Below are 21,769 nucleotides of genomic sequence, written 5' to 3'. Positions count from 1 at the left end.
TTTCCTAAAATAAACCATTTATTGAAAAAAGAACCTTTTTCTTAAATTTTATCAATCAGCCTTTTGCAAAACAAACCTGCGGCTTGCCAACAACAATGAAAGAACGGTTTCACAGTCAGTGCACACGACAGACAGGAGGTCAGCGACAAGGCCCAGGACGCCGGAAACTACAACTGCTTCTGAACCTCGTAAGGTCAAAAACACCACACTGATGTCACGGTTCTCAGTCACGGGAGACACGGCGGTGACAGAGGCGACGGTCCGTGTACAGTAGTAATGGCACTTAACATGCAGCTTCTTTACCTCGTGGACACTGTCACTCGGGAAGGCCCGTGCCAGGTCGAACCAACGGGAGCAGCAGGAGCAGTGACGCTTGTCACCTGTGCAGTCTTCAGTCTTGGAAGGTTGGAGAGCGCACACCACCTCTCGGCACGGTCTTCACGTAAATGTTACATACAGTAGTGATTTGGGGGTTCCAAGGACGCGCGCTCCGAGGCCACCGGCCGACCACCTTCACTCTTCATCTGTGCAAACCTGTTGGGAAGGCGGGACAGCTGAACCCCTCGCACCCCACCCAAGACTCCCGGGAAGCCCCACCGGCACGCCTGCTCGTCCCCGCACCGCGTCTGCAACTAACATCGCCCGTGCCGGCCGACTGCTCTGCAACCCGGCCACTGACGGCGTTTTTAAGAACGTATTTCTACAACCGGAACCATATAATAGAAGTTACTTATGTACTTTACAATGAAAACATAAACGTTTAGTCACGAGTCCCTGATACCTACACAGCAGGTCAGCGGCTGGCTCCCTAACTTCGGGCCCCAGGAGCGATGTCACCCCCACCCCCGTCCCTCCCTCTCCTCGGCACTTGCTCCCGGCAGCACCCGCCCCTGCAGTTTCTCCCACTCACCCTCCAGACCCTCTCCCGGCAGCACTTCTGTCTCCCGAAGCTATGTCCTACCCCAGGCCTCCCTCGGGTAAGGACCCGAAGCTTCCAGACGCCCATCTGAAATCCCCAAGCAGCTGTTCCAGAGACACCTCACGCTTATCGCCGAAGAGGTCGCCGTCATCTCTGGGCCCCACCTCAATCGGCCACCATCTTTACCCATCGTGGTGATGGAGTTCCTATAACCTAGGGACCCCGGCCAGGAGCCGGGAAGCCATCCCGGACCTCTCCACTTCAGTCACCCTTCACGTCTCGTCGGGGTCAGGAGCTCGGCACGGCCACCTCACTCCTGCACATCGCTGACAACTCGCCCCAGCGCCCCGCTCCCAGCGCCCCGCTCCCAGCGCCCCGCTCCCGGCCCGCGGGTGTCTCGGCAGCTTCCTCACGCTCTCCTGCCTCCAGGGTGATGGCGCCAAAAGATCGTGTAATCGCACCGCGCTCCTTCAGGTGGCCCTGGCTGACGTCCCCAGCCTTCCCTGTTGCATGCGTCACAGGCTGTGCCCCACCCGCATCTACCCGCAGTGCCCTGACCGCTCCCCCCTTCTCAGTGGGCCTTCCCACGTCCCTTCCACTCTGTCTGTCATGCCCCGCCCCTACTCCGGACCTGGCTGACGCATCCCACTCCAGACAAAGCAACATCTGGAACTGCCTGGCAGTGTGACGCGCCTCTTCCCAGTGACCGCACGACATGGCACACGTACCACGACCACAGCTTCACACGATCCTTGGTCATGAGGGCCCCGGCCTCCTCCCTGAGTAGCAGTTAGCCACCCCTACCCTGAGCGCAGCAGCCTCCACTCACAAAGGGGGACCGCTCTCCTCCAGGCCCACTCAGTTCCAAGGCACCTCGCAGACATCGCCAAAGTGGGCCACGCAGCAGAACCTCAACAAACACCTTCCAGAAAAAAATCACCTACGACACTCCCTGACACGGTACATTCAGTTCCTTTCCACTTCAGATACAGACACGGACATTCCATATTTAAGTGTCCCATTGTCTTTAAGTGACAGCTGCAAACAGGACCCCAACATCAAACGCGGAGGTGACTGCACAGCAGTCTGCCAAACCTTGACAAAGGAGTGGTCGAGGAGCTGGCTGGCCGTCCACCTCATCCTGGGCTCACTTTCAAGGCAGTGACAAAGGAAGTCCTTTCCTTCTGGGCTTAATCTCTCGGGGATGGGTGGCTTATGCCCCATTCCCACTTTATACATGATCTGAAAGTTGTGTTCATATTCATGCCAAGGCCTCTAAAGAGAAAAGAAATCAGGTTTTAACACTACGTGGCTATAAAAAAAGCAATTTCCGCAATTTCCCAGTTTCTTCTTTGGCATCTCAATAGTTCCATGTATCGGGGGCCGGCTAACTTTTCCTTAGAGTCGAACAGTAAATATTTTAGGCTGTGGCTGTATGGTCGCTCTCTGTCACAACTATTCGATTCTATTGTAAAAGAAAGGTGGCCTCGGAAAACGTGTAAATGAATGGGCGTGACGTGGGCCGTGAAACTTTATGTATACAGCCACGTGGTCAGTAAGGCCCGCCTACCCCATCCGGAAGTTCTGTTAGTCCAGCATGACCCGCCGTCATCATGCAAATAAAATATGGAATGCACAAAAAGATATGGAAGAGCCACTAAAACGTAAAATTCAACAGTTACCTTACAGAGCAGTTATTAAATGCTACCTTCTTGCATAACGAGCATCAAATGCTATTACTGCAAAACTTAGATTATTTTATTATCACAGGAAAAATGAAATTTGTGGGGAAAAGAGCTAAGTTTCTGTGGCATTCTAATTTGTGCACCACTGTCTAGTTACTGAGATGTTTTCTTCAATGTGAGAACTTGTTCTCCCTCTGATGTGTGTCTTGACTGAAATGACAAGCACCATGGGCATCTTTCTGTGTTAGTGCTAATAGAAACAATATTAGCCAGTATTTACTCAGCACTTCCATGGTCTCTCTCAGCAGCTGCAAAGTATAGTTGCCTGTTAACTTCCTATGAAAAACACTAAAGAGGTTTCTAACATTTAGCTTTAAAATGATGCTGCACACACAGTGCCTTCATACACGTTATAATCATTCGTCAGCTGCATCTTCACGAGGAGACCACTTTCAGAGTTTCCAGATGTGACATCACAGAGCAGCCCTCCCGCCCTCCCCCACAGCCCCGGAGACCACTGCTCTTTCACTGCGCCCGCGGCGTGGCCTCGCCCAGAAGGTCACGTAACTGTCATCACGCAGTGTGTGGCCTTTTCAGACTGGCTTCCTTCACGCAGCAGTATGCGTTTAAGGTGCCTCCCTGTTGTCCCCTGGCTGGACAGCGCATTTCTTTTCACTGCTGCATGATATTCCGTTGCACAGACCACCACGGCCGACCCATTTACGACCAAAGGGTACTTTGGATGCTGCTAAGCTTGGGCAATTACGAATAAAGTTAACACGGGCATTCATGTGCCAGGGTGTGCGTGGACTAAGTTTCAGCTTCATATTTCTTCTTGGAGCTGCCTGTTTCTCCATGTTTTAATTCAAGCTTTATGTTTTTATTCATTTGTGAAAGTTCTCTAAGTCTTATAAATATTTGGTTCCTAGTCTGCCACTTACCTTAACCTTACGTATCTTGTGACAGGTCCCATTTTTCATCTCTAGTCATGTTCTCTATTTAGCAGAAAATGTGTCCCCAGTATTCATGATAATAAAACCACAGCAACTGCCCTGTTAACGTAAGGCGCCCTCCTGAAGTTTCTCCTCCAGGTACGGGCTCTGCTTACCTTGCCGGTCACCATCTCTATGACAACGCACCCCAGGCTCCAGATGTCGGCCGCACGCCCGTGGCCTTCTCCTTTCGCTCGAGTGATGACCTCCGGAGCCATGTAAGCTTTAATAGTCACAGATACAGCGAAAGGTATGGGTTATCAACACAGCACCATATAACACGCCGCACAGAAGAAACAGGTAGTGCTGGGGGTGGCGAGGGGTGATGGGGGTGGGGCTTCTCCGAATTACACAATAGGAATATCGCTAACTGAAAACATTTCAAATCAATTTCTTGAAAGGACATTTTAGGGGCCAAGTTATCTTCTAAATGACAATTTTTGAAAGTGAGAATCTTCAGACGAACTGTATGCATAATAAAAATAGGAAATGTAGCCTGCAAAGGAGGATACAAAGGTTTATGATGCTGAACATCAAAACAGGTGGTCGCCACTTAAGCATAACGCTCCTTCGACTAGAACAACATTAACAAACCCGTGTGAAGAGCCCGGAGTTCTTCTGGGAGGAAAAGGCCCCTCCTCACTCCTTTAACCTTAAGGGGAACTGGTTTCCCAGCCTGACGGGTGTGGACTGGTCCCCGTGTGGTCAGACCCCCTGCCCTCCCAGCCAGTGCTGGCGGCAGAGCTGGAGGGGAGGCTCAGTGCCCAGGCACACAGCAAGGACTTGGCACAAAGAGAGATCAAGCTGGTCCCCACCTGCTGTCCCCAGTGTGCTGTTCACTTCACCGGGCATGGTCTGTGCGTTGTTTTTAAGCTTTACTGAGCATCCGAAATCTCCCAGTTTGATTAGCCCAGATGAGGTAAGGAAGATATTGGCACCTGATAAGAAGTAAGCAGTTGTTAGCCTCTGAAACACAATGTGGGCATCTTAAAGTTTACACAGCAACCTGAACTACCAAGTAAATAATATCGAAGTTCACAAAACTTTATTCACCACGTGTAATCACAGAAAGATTTCAAGCTTTTTGTAAACGTTAACAAAGAATTTTAATATCAGTGCAGACAGCTTTGACCAATAATTTCTAAACTGAAATACCTGCATAAATTCTAACATTAGAAACCCACAGAGATACTTAAAGAAATTACTGGAGAAACGCAAATGCTTGTGGTAGCAGTCCCCGAAACAGAGCTATATGCCACGAGCAGCTCCCACAACAGGGCGCAGCACGTGGCCAGGAGCCGGCACACACGCTGCTTAGTCACATCTGAGGCCACCGCTGCGCTGGTTTTAGACGGTGACCGAACAGGAGGTTCTGTAACTGTCTCCTACTTCAACAGGCAACACCCACCCCACCTTGTGTCTGCTGAGACCTGGGGTACTGCTGCTCTCCCAGGCCACCCTGCCCTCTGCTGCAGGACAGTATCATTGCCACTGAGCCACACGTCTCTGGCATCGCATGCCCAAGGCACCTCCTTCCAAAAGCAATGCAGAGCCACTCGAGACAGACAAGCAGCCGCAGGTGAGCGGAAGCCCAGAGCTGACCCTCGTGGCTAAGTGCACCTGCGGAGATGCTGCCCACAGCAGAGAGCCCGGGCCGACTCCAGTGCCGGGAGCTGGTCCACGGGTGCACAGCCTCAGCCACGCTGCGCAAGTGCACAGTGAGTGGACTTGATTCAAGGACTCCGAGGGATGCTCTGTAAGGCTGTGGCCAATGACATGAAGATGCCATTTCACGACAGTGGGCAGAGAACTGAGTACGGTGTTTGGGGCACAACAACTGGAAACGTGCAATGAGCCCATCAGGCAAATGCCCAGAATGATGGCAGACAGCAGAGCAAGGCAGCGGGCGAGCAGGCAGGCAACAAGACTGTGCGTGCTGGGGACGCGGGGAGGCCACCACAGAGGGCCTGGCCCAGTCGTGGAGTGAACGCGTTTAGGGCTGGCCTCAGACTATGCAACAGAATGGACTCCTTCATTCTGAGGTCAGAGACAATAATAATTTGTTGCTGTAATTATCCCCGAGACGCCCAAGCACAAAGGTCAGGGCCACGGTGTGGCTAAGGCAAAAGCAACAGGGACACTTCTAAGGCAGAAGCATGGCTGGTCCCCTCACGCCAGAAGGAAAGGCACTAGAACCAATCATAGGCACGGGTCAGTCATAAGCAGAACCCCACGCTGGGGGATCAGGTAAAGAAGCCCATCCCCGTGTCCCCAAGCAGAGCTGCACACCGTGGCCCACCCCGGCAGCTCTGATCACAGCCACTCTACAGACTCAACGCTCACACACAAGCACGCAAGGCTCTCGACCCGGGGAAAAGGGCGCTCTGCTCGCGGCTGTCTAAATGCACGGGCCTGGCCACGGTGGCCTACACACAGTGGCTCTGTCTCTGGGAACGAACTTCACCGGAAGCAGAAAGACAGAGCAGACACCTCTCCTCGGCGGCGGAGGCGTGTGCTGCACGCGGCTGCTCCACGCGGGGTCCTTCATGGAGGTGCATCTGAAGCAAAGGAAGATGCCGCGGTGGCTCGGCGAGCGCGGGGTTACCTTTGATGTCGCGGTGGACTATGCCATGCTCGTGGAGGACGTTGATGGCGATGGCGATCTGCTTGGAGTACAGCCTGATGACGTGCTCCTGCAGACCCAGCCGGGACACCTCCTCCAGCGTGCCCTCGTCGCAGTACTCCATGAAGATGTACATCTCTTCCTGTGGGAGGAACGAAACGCGGCCGTGTGTTCACGTGGACGCGAAGCGAAGGGTCTGGAAAGGGTCACGGGCCGGGCCCCGGAGGGACGGTCTTCCTAGCGGTTTGCTGCACTCGCCACCCTGACTCGCCTCACCGCAGGCATCTCTAACTCCCCGTCGCAGTGTCTGCCCGCCTGCTCTGTCTGGGATTATACAGCTGGTCGGGATAAAACATCTCCAAATCGCAGGCGATAAATGTCTATCGTCATCCAATGACGTCAGCCACATAATCTCAGACAGGGCCCGACGGGGCTGTCCCTACGAATGTATGATTAAGCACTGAAACACATCCTTTTCAAACGTGAGTTTGTGTGAAAACGTCAAAAATCACCAACATCCAATTTCCCCTGAAAGCTCATATTCTACCAAGATGCTCCAAGTTATCCTTTCTCTCAAAGTGTTTACTTCTAAACATGAGGGGGAAAATGAATTTGGGGTTTTAATTTTCTCTCATGTCACAATGCTTCCCTAAACACATAAAAGAAAAGGCAATGTTACTTGACAGTGTACTCAATAGTGGTTCAGCCAAAAACAGAAGGAGGAAAAAAGGAACGAGAAGCTGTGCGAGGGGCATTCGAGAAGCATCTTCTCATCGGCAGGATGGCGTTTGTGTGAAAACGTCAAAAATCACCAACATCCAATTTCCCCTGAAAGCTCATATTCTACCAAGATGCTCCAAGTTATCCTTTCTCTCAAAGTGTTTACTTCTAAACATGAGGGGGAAAATGAATTTGGGGTTTTAATTTTCTCTCATGTCACAATGCTTCCCTAAACACATATAAAAGAAAAGGCAATGTTACTTGACAGTGTACTCAACAGTGGTTCAGCCAAAAACAGAAGGAGGAAAAAAGGAACGAGAAGCTGCGCAAGGGGCATTCGAGAAGCATCTTCTCATCGGCAGGATGGCTTTCAGTGCTCTGTACTGTCGGGTTAAGACTACAGTCTACAACTTACATTTCAGGAAGGGCTCCTCTAGAGTCAGAGAGAAGGCAGAAATGGTGTAAGTCATGGAGGGTTCCTGAGAATTAGGCAAAGTTACTGCGCTCTGAAATGAGAAGACCTGCGATGGAGAACAGGGCCCCGTCTGCGCCCTCACTGACCCTCACGCGACAGTGCGCCTGAAGGTGGCTTACTCTGTGCAGCTCCACACCAAAATACCGGACCAGATTGGGGTGCTTGATGCCTTCGAATATCTTCAACTCGTCGGCAGTTTCCTTGATAGTTTTATGGTCATTAGGCTGAAATCGAATCTGTGAAAGACAAGCAGCGGTTACTGTGGGTGCCGTCACCTCCTAGGAGCGGGGCCACCTTAACCCCGGGGCTGTGAAGCCATCTCTTGACGTGTTTACTGTCCACACCCACAGCACTATGGCCAGTGTGTCTGTGACTTTACTTCCAGACTTTCTTCCCTTCATTGTCCCAAGTGAAGGAAACGTGCCAACTTTAGAATCTCTGCTGCGGTAACAGCTAACGGGATCGCTTTCGTAACTGCAAACTGAATGAATGAAAGCCTGACACGTGCAGTGAGCAATGCCAGGTGTTCAGGTCCTGAGCAAGATAAAAAGATGACATATGCTCCTGCCCCTTGAAGTTCACCACCGGGCTGGGACAAGCGCTAAGTGCCATGCAGGGAAGGTGAGAAGCACGGCAGAGGCCGGAAGAGGGGTGACCAGCATGGTCTGGACACGCCCTGTGGCTGGTGCGCGCCAAGCCGCTTGGGATGCTAAGGCCGCAGCAGCTCCAGCCTCATCCTCCCCGGCCCTACACTTCGGAGTCACGAGGTGCCCTCACCAGTGACGACGGCCCGTTCCCCTGATGGGCTCTGTTCAGGTTTCCCTGCTCTTCCCCGTCTACCTCCGGCTGCGAAAATGGCGCTCATTTCTAAAGCTGATCACGAATGTTACCTTCTCCCCAAACATCCCTGTAAGATGCTACTGCCGCCCTCCGGGCTTCCATCAGGCTTCTCCCGTGCTTGGCACTCACACCTGTGTGCTGGCGGGACTACGCCTGCACGTGGTCTTGCCCTCACTGGAACTGCAAACTCCTTTACTCCCATGTTATCGCAGTGTATCTGCCTGGTGGTCCCAACAGTACAAGCGCTAAATGCAGCCTCAGGCCTAGATGACTCGCTATGGGAACGCTGAAGCCAGCTCCAAGCGCAGAGGAGAACCTCAGAAATCCAATTCTCTCCCCAAATCTCCGTTACACAGAGGCTTCAAACGAAAAAGCCCCCAAGGGCCAGACCACTCACCTCCTTCATCGCCATCAGCTCACCCGTGTCGACACTGATGCAGGTGTAGACCTTCCCGTACTGCCCTTCGCCTGCGGACGGGAACAAACGCGCAGCTCAGGCACCGAGCAGGCGTCATAACTCACTGCAATGCACACTAGTCTTTCTGGAGCTATGTCACATACATACCATTATGCTTGCTGAAGCCTACTGCTGCAAAACCTAAAATACACCTGAATGTTCCCTAATAACTGAAGTCTCAGGTGATCTCTCCACTGTCTTACGTGTGAACATCTGTCGGGAGAGTAGAACTGGCCTTGGCAAATCCCAGAAGAGACATGAAGGGGAGCACTAGGCACCCTGGAGCAGACGTCTGAGCCCCTGTGGCCCCCGAAGGAGTCTGGGCCAGAGGGTAGGAGGCCAGGGGAGGGCAGAGGGCGTGGCCAGGAGTAAGCTCGGCCACTGCCTAACTGCGCCTAAAGCTTCAGGTCTAGGAGCGTGTGGGAAGGGTGTTCCACTAACATACCTTTAGGGACATTAAACTATGGGGAGCTACGGCTAAAAAGACTGATAACGACAATTAGTACAATAAAAAAGTACTAGATTGTTTTCAGTGTTTTCTGCCCAAATAGGAAGTTCAGGTGACCTGAGGCTCACAGAGCCCTGTGTTAACACCTCTTCACACCTAAAGGCTGGACAAAGAGATGCATTAAACGGAGGGGGGTGGGGCGTGTGGAACATAATCCGCCTCCTTCTCTCACACGATCCACCACCCCTAGTTATTCTACAGGAAGCTGTTTCACCTGGAAATGAATTAATTTCAAAGACTGTCCTATCTTTTATTGGTATCATTTCTCTTCAACAACATTCTTGTGGGAGTAAGGCAGAAGGCATACAGACTACACAAGTGGGTGAAACTTGCGCAGTTCTCCACTGGAAATTTCTGGAGTTATCCAGCAAAAGTATTCAATTTAATGATCCATTTTAAATGATCCATTTCTAAAACCTCCTTTCATATTGCTCTCAGAACACATTTTACCAACTAAAACAGAACCCTCTGCAAAAGATACAATGCACATGCGCCACGTCTATAAGAGAAAATGACCAACTATGTAAGTTTTTACCTAAAGAAGTGGAACTATTGCTCTTTCTAACACAGATGGTCTTTGTGTCATGTTCCTTAATTTTCTTACCAATTTTGTTTCCTCTTTGCCACTTGAAGGTCACTTTCCTCAAGCCAACGTGCATAACATTATCATAAGATTTGGGGGTATCGCAAACTTGACCGATGATGTTCTTTCTCCTCATTTCTCGATACCTCTTTTCTTCAAACAATCGGACTGACTTCTGGATAGCTTCTATGGGTCCTTGTTTAGAAGCGGTATCTGCAGGGAGAGCTGCAAACTCAGTAGTCCCAATCGCTGTTCTCAAGTCAATTTCCAGCGAACAATAAGAAAAACAGAGCGATATACACTAGCGCTCCATCAAAGCAAAGCTTATGTATTCAGACGCACAGCAGGGGAGCAGCTCCAGAGTATACCACCCACTCTGCAGACACACACATAGAAGGCAAGCTCAGCGGACAAAACCCATCACTGCCTCTCCCAAGCCTGCTGGTTAGACTGCAGTGGCCACCCTCCGGCCTCAGTCTGTCCTCTCTCCAATTCACTCTCGTTGCCCAGAATATTCTTACTAAAACATAACATCTGATCATGTTACCTTGCTACGTCGATCTACTTCATGGTTCATGACAACCTGCTAATCAAAACCGCGAGGCCCTTCACGCGGGTCCTGCACGATTCCGACCCAGTCCACCTCCTTCGGTTCACGTGGACTCAAGGTCCTGCACGATTCGGACCCAGTCTACCGCTTCCAGTTCACTCTGGCAAGCATTCCCCTGTCCCTTTCCAGCCACAGGCTCTGGACTAGCCACACTGAAGACTCTTCCACAACCCACCAAACCATTCCCCACTTCCATGCCTCTGTTCACGCTTTTATGTCTGCCGGAAACACCACCTTCCCACCACAGTGCCTGGTGATTAATGTGACCTGTCCCAGCTCAGCAAAGGTACTGCACCTCCCGTAGGAAGCCCTCCTGATGAGAAGCGAGGTGCACAGAGGAAGGGCTCTGGAATCAGACCGCCTGGATAACATCCTGGCCTCACCATGTGCTCCACTACCGGCAACTTAATTGACTTCCTTCATATGTAAATTTCCTAACCTATGAAATGAAGGTAATAGTACCTAATTCACAGAGCAATTGTGATGACTTAATGAAATCATGCACGTAGAGCATTTGACCCAGTGCCTGGGATACAGGAATACTCAATGAATTTTAGCTACTGTTTTTATTATTCCTTATTTTTCAAAAGGCACTACATCTCTATTTCTCCAACTTATTTCATCGATTTACAGTAAGAAATACCTTCTACACATACAGAATCCACGAGTTTCATGAGACATTATTACTCTCACCACATGTGATTCAGACTGCATCCTGTTTTTCTTTTAATGCTGATTTTATCTCCCACTAGTGGGTCACAACCCGTAACCTGAGAAAGCACTGCTTTCTACACATCACTAGCACAGCCTTTGCAAGCCATATCATATCCTAAGTAGCCATCTGAGAGCCTGCATTTTCTGGCAGACAAAGAGGTCACTGAGGCTTGGGATGCCTGTAAGGTGAATTTGAGATGAGAAATTCTCAGATGCTTACAATGTTCCAATTACAGTTTCTTAATACAATCTCTGCTGTAAAACACGGACCCCAATTCCTTCACCTGAATAAATGGCACTGATCATTTGGCACCAAACAAGATTTCGCAGCTGTGAGGCCGGGGACTCCACTGTCAAATATTTCTGGGAAAGGCTTATTTTTTTTTTTTTTTGTACAGTAAAAATTTCTCAAGATTTCTCAGTCTTGACTATGTCAATGTGAACTGTAATTCTCCCAAGAGTTCTCAAGTTTACTTGACCACAAAGTATTTACTTTGAAAATCATTGCAAAGACCTGGTATCCATGGGAACTAACTACTAGTTATATGAGAACCACTGGAGAGACTCTCTGCCTTGTCACCGGGGCTCCAGCCACCAAAATCTCCCCCAGCCCCTGGCCCTCCACATGCACCTAGCCGGCCCCCGGCCTGTCTAATGTTCTTTTTTGTCTCTATTCCTTTTTTTAAAATCCCGCCTAGGTCCAGTATCTTACTATTGTGCAATGACCAGTCTCCCTGTTTCCTCCCCAATTCCGGCTGGCAGGTTAATCTACCTCAGCGCCTCCCTTGTCCCCAGCCCCCGCTCCCAGCACACACCAGCTGCTCAAGAGGCTCCAGGGGCCGGCCGCCATCTCTGGGTAAGGCCTACGTCACTCAGCCCATCACTGAGAAACACCATGACCTGATAACCCCTCACCCTTTCAAGGTCATCTCCATGTACGTCTACACTACCCAGTCCGCTCCAGCGGGTCTACTCCTCAGTCATGGCCTCCAGGTGTGTTTCTCACACTGCGTTTTTCTCTTGGCTTGATGCAGACCTGTCGTTCCTTCAAGGGGCAGCGCTAGCCTCCAGGAAATCCCCCTTGGCCGCCCTGGCCGAGGTGGACAAGCACTCTGATCGGCCTCACACATTTCAAAGGGGTGCTATGGCGGGAAGGGTCCTGGACTTGAAGACAGAAGCAGTGTGTTCCAGTCGCAGCTCTGTCATTTGCCGCCCTGGCCAAATTATTTGGCCTCTCAGAAACTTATCATTTATGAAAAGAGAACAAAATCTATCCTGCCACCTGCTCAAGAGTGTTGTGACAAAGACTACGTGAAGGCATTTTGTTGGTCATCAAATGCTAGGCCAGTGATTTTTCTATTTATTCTTTTGGTGAATATCGATTGATCACCTAGTTGGTAAGATAAATGCTTTCTTTCAACTTCTTAGCCCAACAGATGAACAGTTATTCAGTTTACAAATATTTATTATAGCCGACCATGTGCACAGAAGAATGCTCAGGGCCCACCGAAGGGGCCATAAAATCAACCCCCTCGCTGTTGGAAGAAGCGGAACGCAGGAAACACGCCCCTGATGCAGGGAGTGTGACTCAGCACGAGACACAGGAAGCGCACGCACACACGGCACACACTGCGAGTGACGTCAGACGGACATGGGCGATCGCGACAGTTAACGGAGCAGGGCTAGGAGCTCGGAGGCTAAGCACCGGTTACGCGAGGCCGCGCTCACTGTGCACGCCCGCGCGAAGCCCTGCGCGCTCTCCCTTACCCTTGGTCTGGCTGATGAGTGTCCGGAGCTCCCAACTCCTTCGCGCTGACCCGCTTGAATCACCTTTTGGATACGCTGGTTCTGCAGAGTATTTTTTCATATGAATTACGACATAAAACAAATACGCTATTCAATTGAGAGCACGACCGAAGAGGTGAGTGGCCACGATGAGTGACCGCCAGTCTGTCTTTTCTGGGACTTAATTATAGTTTGATATGAGTGTGAGAAGCTGTCTCTACAACCAATTCTAGAAAATCGCACCAAACCAAGAAGCTCTTAAAGGGGTAATAGGATTCTAACTACGTAAACGTTACACAACTGACAGACAACAGAATACTGAGCAGAAATTGGATTCTTTGGGGACCCCGCTCGAGGGGAGCCCAGCGGGGCTACGGCGCGAGCAACCCCGGCTTCCGGGGCTAGGACTCCCAGGTCTGCATGATAAAAACAACTTCAGCATATCAGCAACACACACAGTATCACTTTTGTATTTTTAAAGTGAATAAGAGTGTTTGGCAAGTAAAATATCAGGAATAGGAATTTTTTAAAAGCAACAAAAGGAAACCTAGAAAATGCAAATACAGCTGAAAAGGCGTCTACATTAAAAATCAGTGTGCTCAGCATTAAATCTTCTCATAAAGCTCTGTCACTTATTCTTCCTTCCTTTTAAAAGGCATTAACCACAAACAGGTGGCACGAGGCAGATGAGGCTGGTTAAGAATGCAGCTATTGACATACACTCACCGTCTCGCTCCTCAGTGGGGCTTGAGTGACGACTCAGGGACCTAAACTGCAGTTCAGCTGCTATGGAAGCCAAGCGATCGTTCTCAGGGACACTGGAACCCCTGTTTCAATATTTTTAAAAATTGAGCTATCAATTCAATGGAATTCAAAATGAAAGATCTGTGAGATTCTTCTAGAACAGTGATTCTCAACTGGGAGGCGATTCCGGCCCCTGGGGACATCTGGCCTCTGCTGGGTAGAGGACAACGCAAAGGACAGCCCCAAACAGCGAATTATTCACGCAAAGTGAACAGCGCTGCTACTGGGAAACCCTCCTCTGGAGTTTAGGAGAATTATACTTCCTCCCTTCCATATCCCACACACGAAAACCTAACTGCATAACACATTGTTTTATGTTAAAAACAAAAATAAAAACAAAAAAAGAAAAATGGTACTTATGGAAGTGTTATTGATGTGTGGCAAGCTCCATAACTTAAGCCCAGGATGGATAAAAAGTATTAGCCAAATCTAGTAAATATTTAAAACTACCATCAAATTATGTACTTAAATCTATTTAAGGTACTAAAAAGTTTCAAATCTCTTAATAAGAAAACAGAGTTTCTTATTCAGAAGTTCTAAGTTTCTCAAGCAGTAGCCAAGCAAAAGTGCAGAAGAGCAGGAAGCTTAACATATAAAGAACACAGTTAATTTGCTGCTTTTCCAGAATAAAGTTAAAAGTTAATTGTTCAGCAATCAGAATGAATCTATAAAGAGTAAGACCCAGAAGTAAGGAAGGGAGCTGTTAAAATTATAATACAAATCATTCGAAATAAGTATGGCATTAGTTTATGAACAGTTTAGTGTGTAATTTTTAAATGAATGATATAATGAAGTATGGTAGCATTTATGCTCTTTTTAAACATACACTGGTCTAATGAACAGACGTTTACAAACTATGAAGCATGCAGTGCTTTTTTACTTCCCTATACTCTCAAATCTAGGGTAGTACTTGCTAAGTCTGAAAGGAGGGGACATCCCCTCCTGCCATGTAGTTCATTAGAAAGTCTTGGCGCCATTTCATGGAGAAGTCACTCATGTTGAAGCAAAGAAACACAGTCCACTCCAAAGCCACGCCAGAGGCTGGGGGACCGTGAAGAAGTCACTTAGCACCTCTGCTTCTCTCATTTCCCATACACAACGTTAGTCCAAACCACATCCTCAGAGATTTTTGCCAGGGTAAAAGGCAGGAAAACATACTTAAATGAAGTGGTGTGCTGGTGAATTTTTAACAGCTAGTTGCAGGGGTGGGGGAGGGCTTGTAGAGTTTGACAACTTCTATGCTGGGATGACCGGCTTGCAAAATTCCTGAAAATTAAGAACCGGCTCTTGCAGAGCAGTCAGAGCCAGCTCTGGCAAGCAGAACGATGCAGAATGCTTTATAAAACAATGAGAAGACAACTGAAGCCCAGCTACTTCCTAAGTCAAAGCAAACCAAATCGAAATATTTACGGGACGCTGTGGGGCAAAGTACGAGGCCCCTGTGGCAGGTGTATCTCAGGCAGGCGAGAGCTGCACGCGGAGAGGCTGGGCGCCCCTGCCCACGTGGGAGGCTGCGGGCACCGCTCTGCTCCTCCCCGCACACTCAGCCCCGGCCTGTGCTGAGACTCCGGCTTGCGGGCACGCGCGGTCTTCCTCGGGTCCGCCACACAGGCGCACGGAAAGGGGCCGAGGCACAAGTTCAACTAGCACGTGCAAGGCTCCACTGCAGGGCGAGACCCAGCCACCGGCTTTGCACACACCCACGTGACTTTGCTATTCTCTATCTACGGTCACTTACACACTGCAAAAAAGGTAAGAAAACTTCATTCCTTTGGGGGGGGGGGAAGGCCTGCAAGATGGCATACGGTGATGGTAGTAAAATTTCTAAACATCAGGGATCTTTCTAAGTATGTACAACTTTACGATGAAGAATGTTTACAAAATGCTACTCGGAAGATGCTGAAAAATTACTATGCAAGGCCTAAGACTAAAGGCACAAAAAAGCCACTGCAGGTGTTGAACTTTATATGGAAACGCATTTCACGTTCCACGCCACCAGCCTTATAAACGCCTTGAACTACAGTTCACAAGACTTGAATAAAGTGGGGTGTGACCCCCTTTTAAATCGCACGTGAACGTGGAGGCGGCTAGTGTGAGAGCTGGCGCTACAGTTCTGGCTATGGGCTCCTCAGCTCGACTGCTGTGTAGGGCACAGCGCCCCCCTTACCGCGTTTACAGAAAAGATGGATTCAGTACCCCACGGGGACATGGAAGTGAGTGTGGGAGCACTGGCCACGAAATGCTCTAAACATAAAAATAAAGACGGTAAATGGGACTTTATTCAATGTTAACTGTTAATTTTTTTAGTTGACTGCTTAAGCTGTAAAATACATTGACATTTTTTATGTTACAGACGTTTGTCACTAAAAATTAGGAATATTAATTATTTTAATGAGGAAGAATAAAAATGTAGAAATTTTAGATTGTTACAAAGTAACTTAAAAAATTTAGTCTATTTTAAATCCTAAAGCTTTATGTCACCTTTCTGCCCACGTTACACTAACACCTTCTCTGATGAGATCGCCCCCAGCCCAGTTTTGTATGACTATCACTATCCTTACTGGGTAATAGTGACAGTGTCCCTTCCAGCAAACGTAAGGGTAGAACTAAGAGAAATAAAATGTCCTTTTTCCATTAAGTATAGGAGCCCTTGATGAACACCGGTGAAAAGGACACCGTAGGGTGGGAATCACAGTGCCCTCCTCGCTGACACTGGACGCCCTGCAGGAGCCCGTGGCGACCCGGCCCCGTCTGTGACTCTAGCCCGTGGACGCCCTACAGGAGCCCGTGGCGACCCGGCCCCGTGTGTGACTCCAGCCCGTGAACTCGTTTCGCACCTTTACAAACCACTTGTAATCAACAACTGCAGAAATGGGGACTCTGCTGCTTAGAAAAGCGACCCTCCTAAAAGACGAATCACCACCTAACCACGTCGACACGCCATCTCTGCACCGCCGCAGGAAAGGCGGCGTCTACCAATCACCTCCTGTCCTCTCTCAGTGGGGACCAGGCTCTTTCCTCTGATTCTCCCCCCAGGGAGTTACTATTGGTAGAGACTCTGGCCCTTTTGGTTACTATCAGCTCCAAAGACGTCTTAAAACCAGGCAGACCATCCACCCGTGTGGGTCGGTGCTGGAGCCCGGGGGTGGGATGACACAGTGGCCGAGGAGCCCCGCCAGGGCCTGGGGAGCAGCGGGAGCGCATATGGGGGGTAGGGGGGTACGACCCTGGTAGAGCAAGACTACCTGGCGTCATGGGCACTGCTGATGAGTTTGGGGGGCGCAGGGTCGCTGCCTGAGGGGCCAGGGCGACCGGAGGCGGCAGCAGCGGCGGCGGCAGAGGCGGCAGAGGCAGCAGGGCTGCTGTGGCTCCGAGTGCTGAGACGAGAAAGACAGCTTCAGGACGCGGCCGAGCCAAGGGGGCGGGCTTGCCCATAATGCTCAGCGAAAAATAAAACAGGGGGAGGAAGTGAAAAATGTTTTAAAATATATAATGTAAATTGTTCCTTGACTGAGATTCAGGTCTAGGTGTGAAAAAGAAAAAGAAAACCTAATTTCAAACTAATTATTTTAAAAATAGTGTGGTCCTTCCTCATAAAAACTGTCAAGTAAAATTAACTTTAAAAAGTGATCACCTGGCAGAAGATGCTCGCTGCGACAAGATGCAGAAATGCCACCACACTCAGTAACAGTTTCGGAGGAGCTAGTTTCTGAGCTCACTTTGGTACACTGAGTAGTCACTTCATAGTTACACACACATAAATATCGAGACTGGAAAGACCATTCCAGTTTTTCCTCCGCTTTTAAGTTGATATTTAGTATTGTTTCTCAAATGTTTATTATGCCATGAACGCCCAAATTTGTTTCCCTAAGGTCATTTTTCAAAGAAAAAAACAGAAAGAATATTCCAAAGCTGGAAAGCATTTAGTAGCTTGAGGTTATAAATAAGCTGAGAAACCAAGTTATCTTGAAAGGCACGATCTGCTGTAGATTTGTGCATCTTTTTCTTTTGCAACTAAGGCACTGTGGTGTGTCTTCCAGAGAATGCAAATGAGAGCTTTTAAAAATGTCTGGACACAGAGAAGTACTTAGTTATCAGAGCAAGCACCCAGCAGCTTCCAGAGTGTTAGCATGCACGTCAGAAGACACTCCACCACGCAGTGACCAGAGAAGCACCGAATACCTGAATCCCTCTGGAGTCGGGATAATTAGATGGGGGTTAGGAGGGTCGCTGTGGCATCGTGGCACCTTCACGGGACGGGGGCTGTTCCGATGAATAGCTGCTAGTGAAAATGGCGACAAATGCAACTGGTTAAAGGGGCCAAGACACTGCCAAGCCAGGCGAGTAACCGGAAGCAGGATGTAATTTTGCTGGTGACCAAAATAAACTCATTTATACGAGAAAATCATATCATACACACGAATATTGTGGAAAATGTCCCTTTTTAGTTATGTTACACATTCAAACTTTTCTCCGTCAAAACCATTTGTTTAAATCCTGCGGGTGAAATATACATAACACATGCAAAACAAACAATATACCACCTGAGAGACAGATGAAAATGTGGCTTATGTGGCATCTTTCTAATAAAAAGTGTTATGTTATCGACACTTTTAAAAGGATTCAAATGAGCGGTGACACTGTGACGGGTCCTGAGCTGGGGAGCGGTCACTGCCATTTTCCTGAGTACGTAGAGTTTTATTTCATTCTTTTAAACCAAACCAGGAAGTCAGGGCACAGTTTAATTGTTTTGGGTTTTTTTCTAAAACAAGTTTTTCTCTCTTTTAAATATTCTGGTAGAAGGTCAATACAGATAAAACTTAAAACAATTTAAAAATGCAATCTTACCTAGTCGATTACAAAAATGCTGACAATTCTACTTATCCAATAACTAACTGTAACCAGTAATGGACGTGTGTTATATTGTGTCTATTTCTCCATTTTCCTCTTCCTTTCAACTTAGTTTTAATCCTCCCAAGTTTTTTTAATGTCATATTTTCTCTTCCTATGTTAATAATTTTAGTCTACATATGCTTTATTCTAAATATGTTTCATCCTAAATGGAAAAACTTCCTTTTCCATGTTTTTTGTTTGCTTGCTTTTAATAACATTACACAGGAAAGACAAAAGTACCAAAAATGGAGAGAGCTGAAGGGAAAACTTGCAAAACAAAAATCAAGCACTTGTTAGGAAAAATTTAGGAAATCTGTGTCCCTGCTCATTGCCCTCAACTACCACGACAATAAATGGAAGAAACCCAACGGGAGCAAAGGTAAAAAGAAAAAACAACAACAAATATGATTTGGTGAGGATGGTGATGTCTTTAACGCAGCGAACGTAATGGGAATGGAGTAAAAAATTACGACAAAATTTTCCCATGAAGTTCGTACAAAATAAGACATTCTGTTAAAACACACAAGCACGTGCACACACATACACACGTAAGTTTAACATCCTTTGCATATGAAATAAAACACTTATTTTAAGAGTATGCCTATCTAACTTGTTGAAAAAGTATGATACTTAATAAATGGCAGGAAAACAACCCTATAAATGCTGTGTGATTATATGAGCAGAGAGAAGGGCAGAATGCGTCCGTGTAATTGCATGAGTACAGAAAATGTGGAAGGTCAAATACCAGGCTGTCATCATCAGTTACCAGGCAGAGCAAAGAGGGGCAGAAAGCAAGCGACGACAACAAGAACAGGTGATGTGCTCTCACTTTCACTAATTTCTCTTATAAGGACACGAAACCAAGTGCTGACGCCTGCCCTGTGTCAACAGCACAGACCACAGGGCTATCGCCTTCCTGGGTCCTCACGGGTCCTCACGAGCATCCAGTGTAAGCGCTAGAAGGGAAGGGGAGGCTCAGAGGTGGGAGATGAGCAGCCCCAGGGCCCTGCATGCAGCTGGGCGATCAGACTCTGAGTCAGGTGCTGCCTCCACCTTCCACAGTGGCAAGGAGGACAAAGGAGGACAGAGGACACCTCGAGCCGACAAACAGCGCTATGGACCAACTGACCCACCGTAGTCAGGGAGAGAGGCAGGGAGAGCGGCAGGGAGAACAGTTAGTGACTCTGCAGCAGGGATTACCTGGACTGTGGGAGTATGAGCATTTCTTTTTTTCCTAATATATTTTCCTACTGAAAATTTTCCTACATGTACATTTTCTATATTTTTAACATACTTTTTCTACATTGTAATTTTTCTACAATGAAACTGATTTCTTATGTAATAAAATATTTTAAAGAAGTCATTTTTATTGAATTACTGGTCATGTATTCTTAGACAAACATTTTAGATCACAAAGTCAAAGTATTTATGATAATATGCGTGATCAAAAGTTTGATAAAACATAGCACATTTTACAGAATATGCTTAAATAGTTTTGTCATTTCCTAACAACCTTGGGGGAAAAAGGTAAAAACTGAGTGTCTTTTAAAGACAAAGAAACCTCTACTAAGCTTTCTACAGCTGGCAAGGACTCTTTAAGACACAGCTGCTGCTCAACAAATTTACCATTTATGAATTGTTTTGTATAATTAAAATTGTTTAAAATTTCTAAGTTTTCATTTTTTGGATGTTTATTACATAAATACAGTTTTGCTTTTATTTACTATCTCAAGAATAGGGTAAGACACAGCCTTTTTCTGATACATACTTTGTTTTCAAATTTCAACACACACTGTAAAACTGTATATTAACTACAATTAAAAACTGTAACTAAAGTATATTGTAGCACAACTTGACTTTTTTTTTTCAGCAAAACCAAACAGGAGTTCACTACACAGGGGGGAAACGGCCCTTAGGAAAGCCAGGTGAAGAAAGCCGAGCCGTCTCCCTCCAGGAGGTGAAGGCGGCAGAGCACACGCTCGCCATCCAGCAGCAGGAAAAGCCCTTCTCCTCAAGCCTCCCTCCTCCCCGAGAAGAAAAGCTTCAACAGGGAGAACGGAACAGACAGCGTTGGTGTGAGGAAAAAAAAAAAAGTAGTTTGACAACACTGACGAGCATCGAATACCTGGTGTTGGCATTTTAATCCTCCTGTTGGATTTAGAAGGATATTGTGGAGTTCTCTATGTACATACCTCTTTCCTCTAACTTTTATTGCCATTTTCCTGAATATTCTTAAAGCACCTCTATGCCATTTTAAGTAAGTGCAATTATGGGATGATACGCTCACCTAAAGCAGTGGGATCTAGGAGAAATGCTATAGCTCTGTCTTACCAAGGTACAAACCTGTGACAGGACTGTGCGGCTTTCCTATGACGTGGCCAATGCATTCATTCATCAAGGCTTGTAAACTCTGGGGGCCAAAGGAAATGGAGAAGGAGAAGAGAAAAAATGCATGCTCTCTCAATTATGTGACTAGCACTGATTAATGATTAAGCTTCCAGTATATTTAAAAGAAACATGCTATCCTGAGTAAATATTTTCAAAGCTGGTTTAAAATAGGTACAAACATAAAATAAACACACATTGTACATAATTTAAAATAACATACATGATTTCATTTTATAAGTGAAAGCAGATTAGCATTCAACTCCTCATAATGCAGCAATGTGCACAAGTGAGAGACTTTTCCTATAATTGTCTCTACTGTTTGGAGGCTAAGACGAATAACATCATTTTGATCTGATGGAATTAACTGGAATAACAATGATAATATTTAACATTTGGCATCATGCTTGCAAATGCTGCACAGTGAAGTGAAATACTTAATTTTTGTTCTTCATTAAACTTTTAAAAACCAGCAACTAAGTCAGCACTTAATAAAACATGAAACTGATAAATAGGAAAGCCAAGCCACACAAACTGCTCTACACTGGCTTAGCTGAACCATGTCGTGACATGAAGAAATGAGCACCGGTGTCTACTGTGCTACTTAGAGCACTTTATTTACTCAGTTCTCAGCATTGTTATTACAATTATGTTAAAAAGTCCTTAAAAACCACTATCAAATATTTAAAAAAGGCACGATCAGGGATATACAGTGGTCAACTTACTTTTTTAATGAAAAAAAAAAAAAAAAAAAAAAAAAAAACTTAAAAAAAATC

The 21,769-nt window shown here is 47.3% G+C and overlaps 1 protein-coding gene across 1 annotated transcript in view; it reads right to left on the bottom strand.

Moving 5' to 3' along the window:
* Positions 1–21,769, bottom strand: part of MAP3K4 (mitogen-activated protein kinase kinase kinase 4) — a 75,420-nt gene continuing 53,651 nt past the window's right edge. Inside the window, exons 15-27 of the mRNA XM_025049057.1 lie at positions 20,940–21,018; positions 17,898–17,994; positions 16,961–17,092; positions 13,638–13,738; positions 12,894–12,974; positions 9,824–10,015; positions 8,652–8,722; positions 7,534–7,650; positions 6,202–6,361; positions 4,412–4,534; positions 3,713–3,819; positions 2,015–2,194; positions 1–534 (exon numbers count right to left, since the gene is read on the bottom strand). Of these exons, the coding sequence (XP_024904825.1) occupies positions 514–534; positions 2,015–2,194; positions 3,713–3,819; positions 4,412–4,534; positions 6,202–6,361; positions 7,534–7,650; positions 8,652–8,722; positions 9,824–10,015; positions 12,894–12,974; positions 13,638–13,738; positions 16,961–17,092; positions 17,898–17,994; positions 20,940–21,018 (1,461 nt within the window). The 3' untranslated portion in view covers positions 1–513. The remainder of the gene's footprint in view (positions 535–2,014; positions 2,195–3,712; positions 3,820–4,411; positions 4,535–6,201; positions 6,362–7,533; positions 7,651–8,651; positions 8,723–9,823; positions 10,016–12,893; positions 12,975–13,637; positions 13,739–16,960; positions 17,093–17,897; positions 17,995–20,939; positions 21,019–21,769) is intronic.

This window comes from Pteropus alecto, unplaced genomic scaffold (genome assembly GCF_000325575.1).
Source record: "Pteropus alecto unplaced genomic scaffold, ASM32557v1 scaffold195, whole genome shotgun sequence".
In the NCBI taxonomy this organism is placed as follows: domain Eukaryota; kingdom Metazoa; phylum Chordata; class Mammalia; order Chiroptera; family Pteropodidae; genus Pteropus; species Pteropus alecto.
This window is presented reverse-complemented; position numbering and strand designations above follow the sequence as displayed.